The following is a 6,366-nucleotide window of genomic DNA, read 5'->3' as shown; positions in this document are numbered from 1 at the left end:
ACTATATACAGTTCACTCTATGTTCTTCCTACAATTTGACTTATTTACCTCAACTAAAAAGTACTTCCCACCTCCCCTTTGCTTTTACAGGTTTAAACGAAATTATTGTACAAGGTCACAAACTGACAGACAAGTACAAAAAGAAAATGAGCTCTTTGTGGAAAGTTATGCAGTTTCTTTAGTCTTTAGTCACAAGAATGTGGAACAAAAGATTCTTTGGGGTACTGGACAAAGTTAGAGGCATAAGCTAAAGTCATGATATTATTTACATGAAAACTTTACAAGGCTGGTCTATGTGGATGAAAATTCACTACATTCCAATAAAATAAAAATGCTACTCTTCCAAAAATGTGTTCTTTCCTGCAATATGGAATTTTTGCATTTTCAGTTATGATTTTATGGAACCCCAATACTGTATACTCTAGTTTTTCTAAAACACATAAATTCTGAGGGCCAATTTTTGATTCTTACTTGAAAATAAAGAAGTGTTAAGACCTACAAAACAGTTTTGGGTTAATGCCAACACTATGAAGTGAACCACTGAACAATACTAATTTACTTGGTAACAAAATAACCTGGCTACAACACACATACATTTCAAAAGCTTTACAAAGACAGTTTTTAAGTTATGCCTCTGCAAAAATGACTGCATTTGTAAACATACAGAATATTTCCAAGATCTATAAAGCCATGGTTTGGTAGCAATTCAACTTTGAAATTTAGCAGAAAAAGTACTGCAGTTGTAATCTACTTTTTAAAAATATCACAAATATATAAACATTTGAGGTACAAAAATATATGTAAAAACAAAAACAATCCACATCTATCCATCCTGTTTATTCAGGGCAGTGTTGCGGATAAGCTGGAGCCTATCCCAACAAGCATCAGGCACAAGGCAAGAACAATCCCTGAGCAGGGCACTGGTCCATCGCATGGTGGATGCCCACACACACACACACATATATACAGAACACACGCTAGAGCCAATTTAAACACTACTATTTCACTTAACCTGTATGTCTTTGGAACATGAGAGGAAACCAGAACAACTGGAGGAAACACACAGACACAGGGAGAACATGAAAGGTCCACGCAGGGAACACTCAGCCCATGAACCTCAATCTTCTTGTTGTGAGGCAGGAATTACACAAACATTACCTCCACCTGCCTTGGTTTCTCATTTGGCTAATATAAAACACTGGTTGTCTGAAAACTTTCTCAAACTAAATAGTGAAAGAAATGTAGGCTGTAATTATTTCATCTTCAGGTACTTTAAGGAAAATGGACAATTTTTCATTAGAAATTTGGGCTTTACTACATCTCTGTTTGCAAAGGTCAAAGATCTTGGTGTTATTTTAGATCACACAGTTCCCTTTGAACCATTTATTAATAATATTACCAAGGTAGCCTTTTTTCATCCTAAGCAGATATCAAGGTTGCACACTTTCTTCAGATACTTAGCACAGAACCTTGTCCGTGCTTTTGTCACCTCACGACTTGAATATTGTAATGGTGCATTATGTGGTATCCCAGCGTAGAGCCTAAACTGTCTACAGCATGTCCAAAATTCGGAGGCAAGGGTTGTTAAACATTTAAAATCTTGGAAGCATATTACTCCTATACTTCAAAAATTACATGGGTTACCTGTCCTTTTTCACATCCAATATAAATTTCTCCTCCTAGTTAAGGCCCTTCATGGACTGGCCCCAACTTATCTGTTTTCCGTATTGAAACCATATGTTCCATCCCACTCACTTCACTCTTCTGATTCTATGCTGTTAACTGTTCCACTGTGCTGAACGTGGAGTATGGGTGATAGTGCTTTTAGTGCATCGGGCCCACAGCTATGGAAGGCCTTGCCTTTGCAGCTTCACATTTGTACCTCGCTTTCTGTTTTTAAATCTAAACTTAGAATTTCTCTTTTTAATATTGCTTTTTGTTGATTTTGTTAACTATGTATACATATTTGGCTTTTTAATATGTTTTACTGTTTTATTGTAATGTACAGTGTCCTTGGGTATTTTGAAATATCCAAATATATGCATTTTGAAATTATTAGCAACGCTATCACTGCAAAACCATGCCACCCCATTTTACACATTGCTAAGCAAATTTGTAACCTGTGCTTTGACATGTTATCTTGAGCTCATGGAAAACAACTAAAAGTGTTGCACCAGGTGATATATATGGCAGAACAGCGCGTTGGTTTATTTGTCTGTTGGCCTGTAATGCAACAATTGTGCTCTGCATTTTTATTTTCCTACAGGAGCCTCACATTGATTTTTTCCTAGAATATCAGTTATTCAAATTATAGTAAGCTCAGAGTTTGAACAAAAGGGGATCCATACTGAACTATATTTTGCTGTCCAAGAATAAGGTGCAGTTAAGACCAGCCTTGAGAGCTGTTGCTTTTGTGAGACAGATTTTGTTAAACATTCATCAGTGGTCACAGTAATGTATTCCCTTTGTTTAACAACTAAAAAAAAACACAGTATGCTAAAATGCCTTTCAACAGTATTTACAAAAGTAATGCCATATTTTTTACCCAAACTCAAATGCCACATGTGCACAATTCTCAATGTAATTTTATCCTAAGCAACTCCAGGTACTGTAAATGAAATACTCATATGTTCATAACCTTTAAAGCCAAAGTGGCTGCGTTTTAAAGTTGGCTCTAGTTTTTTTTCTTTTTTTTTTTTTTTAATTACATAACATCTCGAACATATGGATACTTTGTTCTACTACTAATCCTAATGTGTACAGATAGAAGTATTTTCTAATGAAACACCACTTATTATAGTTATTACATGAATTGTATGGTTCTTTAATACACTCCATTTTCTTGCCATTATGGTTCTTTGTCTCTTCAATTGTCCATCTATCTATCTGTTCACTCATTTTCTAAACCACTTCAGTTCAAAGTTGAAAATTGTCTATTTCAGAAACACTGGATGCAAGGCTGGACTGGGGATGAACCAACAGCTGTAACACATTTATGCATGCATGGCAAATTTAAAGTCACTAAATAACCTAATATACATGTTTCTGGGATGTGGGAGGAAAACCAGAAAAAACAGAGAGAAATACACAGAAAAAATGAAGTAGGTACATAATTGCAGGCAGAAAGAATCTAAACCAGGCTTCAAACACAAGACTCTGAACCATAAAGCAATACCATTAAACTCCTCAACACCTGTATAGAAAAACACATTTTAGACATTGACCTTTTCCTGCTAGAGTCTTGACAAGTACTTAGTGAAACACCATAAACTCATAACCCCTGAAATACATTCTAAAAACTAAAAGTATTTTAAATACTATATTCTTAAATATCTTGTCTAGTTAACATTAATAAAAGTTGTTAATAGGCAATAACTGTTAACTCATCCTGTATTCTTTACTAACTTTGAGGTACTGATCTCCATGAAATGGAAAATATACAACAAGGGCAGTTACATTTAGTATAATATTTACCATGCTATATAAAATATGCTTTATTTTAAATGAATGTGAAGAAATTTAAAACAGTATAAAGAGTAAGAACCTACCACCACCATTTTTATAACAGAGAAAAGGAAATCTCCAAACATTTGCCAGATCCACTGCAAAGCCAACAACTGACAGGAGGAAATCAATCTTCTTTCCCCAGGTTTCCCTATCCTGGTCCTCCGAGGAGATGATGGGATACCGCTGTACCGGGTCAGAAGAGGGGCTTGGAGCAGAGATGAGTGAAGTGGTGTACTGAACTCCATTCTGCTCTTTTAATAAAATGAGTTCCACATCCTTCTTTTTCACATTAGTGTAGTGTCCAAAAGGTGGTACTGAAGACAGTTTGCGATCTGTTAAGACCTGCACATTCATTTTGTTGCCGGCAAAAAATCCAGTCTTGCTTCTCCTTGAGATAATTTTCCTCTTCCAGACAGAACCTAGTTGATTTTTCAAGAGGTATTAGCGTCTGAAATTTTCATTAGCTGTGAAAAAGTATTAAAGTCAAGTTAATGGAAAATCTCTTTTAACTTGTGCACAGATACAAAACCTGAAAAAACTAAATGTGTTATGTAATGTATATACAATGCAACAGTTATTTTCATTAAAATACTAGAGCAATCTTAAATTTTCTCCTTATGACTATGTCATTTTGTTCTTTTGGGTAATATGGTTTCTCTCCCACCTCCTAAAAGGTATGAGTACGGACATGTGAGAGTGGACCCTGTTGTGAACTGGCCTCCTACCATGGATTGACTTCTGCCTTGTGTCCAGTGCTGCTGTGCATTACTCTGAAGCAGGTTCAATAATAAATGTATGAAAAAACAAGGTCAAAGGTCAAAAAGAACGCCATAAAATTTCTTGATGTATAACAGCTAACAGCTGTAGCGGCCCTCTGAGCGTAGACCTTCACAATAAGACTACCATAAAAATAATTTCTTTAAATATGGATCATCAAAGTGAGTATTACAGAGAAGGGCAGTATAAAAGGACAGTTGCAAGAAAAATGAGAAGCAATCTTTAAAGAAAAAATCTACCCAATGAGAGCCAACAAAGACATCAGTGCTATATACAAAAGAATGCAAGGCACAGAGACACCTTAAAATGAAAACCTGCCCAATGCATAAAAACTCCCAGCTCTAGGGTACTGCAATTTAGACTGATTTTGTAATTACATAATTCATTCAAGCTACTTTTCATCCACAACCTTTGAGGGTACTGAAACATTCCAAAGGGTGCAAATTATTATACAATACATTCAATGCACTCTTTTTATATGTTATGCTAATGATATTAATTACTTGATAATGCACTTTTTGAAAGTAATCTTTTTACTCTTTCTAAGAATAGTTTTATAAAAGCAGTCTGAGCATTATAAAAACAAATGCTGAAGTCTAGGCAAGAATACTGCAACTTCCTTTACTAACTGAAAATCTGAATGTAAAAAGAATAAAAAACAGCGGTTTGTATAAGAACGTGCCCTAGCCGAATCCTTAATACGCCGTTCTCCATGAATGTCTAAATGTAATAATCTCCAAAATAATAACACATTTAAATAATTATTTATACTTCATCTGGCTCTTTTTGATTACTTTTATTGATGTACTCCACAGTGTACACAAGCAAGTACTGTATGATCTATAATAAAAAACAACCATGAGCAAACAGCTAGAAAAGATTTCTACGTTAGAAAATTTCATAAACCACCACACGGTTAATCTGGTTTCAACAATTGCTAAGCACTACAGAAGCAGACAAGCTGAAAACTACAACGAAAAGTAAAATCAAGAGTAAAATCATGGAAAACATAACATTTTTAACACTACAACCTAATAAAAACAATTTCTGTGGTCAATCTACCTATTTGTACTTTAACGGCATAGTAAAATTGAGGATGCGCACTGGAGACTCCACAAACACCCTCGCCTTTGTCGTATTTTACGCAGTTTACCTTTTAAAGTTCAGGTTACTTCAGTCACATTTACCTGGATGTATGAACAAGTGTTTCAGGGTGTGCAGGTGCCTGGCAGAGTGTCTTAAAAAGAGTGCATCCGAAAGAGCGCGCGTTTCTGCAGGTGCTCCCGGGACACCGAGAGACGCGCGTGCGCTGCGGCTCGTGCCCACTTTACGCATCCCCAGCGGATTTGCCAGTTAACTGTAAAACTCGAGGCTCGGGTGTCCACCAGTTCTAGACTTGCTAATCCAGTGGTCGTAAATAACAAAACTGAAAGCACGAGCCAAATCCTCGTCGCTGAAGCGCGCCGGAGATGTCACAAACAGTATTGGTGCTTACTTATCAGCGACGCACTGGATAGTGTCCATAGCGAAGCGCAGATACAACCACTTCAACAGCGGATTTCCTTTCTGCTTCTGAGTGGCGGAAACTTTGAGGCGCCCTCCTTTAAGAAGCTGCGGGCGACGCGTACCCGGAGCCCTTTAAAGAGGCACCACGTGATTTATGGGCCATCCACGCCGCTCTTTCCACGCAGAGAGACCAGTGTTGAGGCAAGCGCTTGTCAGGGACGCACGAGTCTTTCTTTCTTTCTTTCTTTCTTAAGCAGGTATTTTGGGATGATGTGGTTTTAAAGTCGTTTGGGTCATGTTCACGGTTTCCCAAATACGCCCTGCAAGTTTTGATCAAGAATAACGTTTTATTTGCTGTTCCTTTTATTGCTTGTTTTCCGAAATTTGCTCACTGCTGTTTTTAAATGTGTAAATCATTTTTGTCTACATTGACCTTTCAGAACGTTTTCAGTTCCGCAAAATTTAAAGTAGCGTTTCATTCATGCACAATAACCGAAAATACGGCCGTTTAGTTTAACGAGTAATATGCATATTGTAGCGACGGATGGCACTGACGTCACAGGAGGCTCTGCGGCG

At 36.9% G+C, this 6,366-nt stretch overlaps 1 protein-coding gene across 2 annotated transcripts in view; it reads right to left on the bottom strand.

Moving 5' to 3' along the window:
• slc6a2 (solute carrier family 6 member 2) overlaps positions 1-6,024 on the bottom strand; it is an 84,484-nt gene extending 78,460 nt beyond the window's left edge. The window contains exons 1-2 of one of the 2 annotated variants that reach the window (XM_051932152.1): positions 5,472-6,024; positions 3,549-3,971 (exon numbers count right to left, since the gene is read on the bottom strand). In XM_051932152.1, the coding sequence (XP_051788112.1) occupies positions 3,549-3,861 (313 nt within the window). In that variant the 5' untranslated portion in view covers positions 3,862-3,971; positions 5,472-6,024. The remainder of the gene's footprint in view (positions 1-3,548; positions 3,972-5,471) is intronic. The other variant, XM_028809319.2, reaches the window with a different exon arrangement.
• Between the last annotated feature and the right edge of the window lie 342 nt (positions 6,025-6,366).

The sequence above is a fragment of the Erpetoichthys calabaricus genome, chromosome 9 (genome assembly GCF_900747795.2).
Source record: "Erpetoichthys calabaricus chromosome 9, fErpCal1.3, whole genome shotgun sequence".
NCBI lineage: Eukaryota > Metazoa > Chordata > Cladistia > Polypteriformes > Polypteridae > Erpetoichthys > Erpetoichthys calabaricus.
The sequence above is the reverse complement of the archived record's forward strand: the minus strand, read 5'-3'. Positions and strand labels throughout refer to the sequence as shown.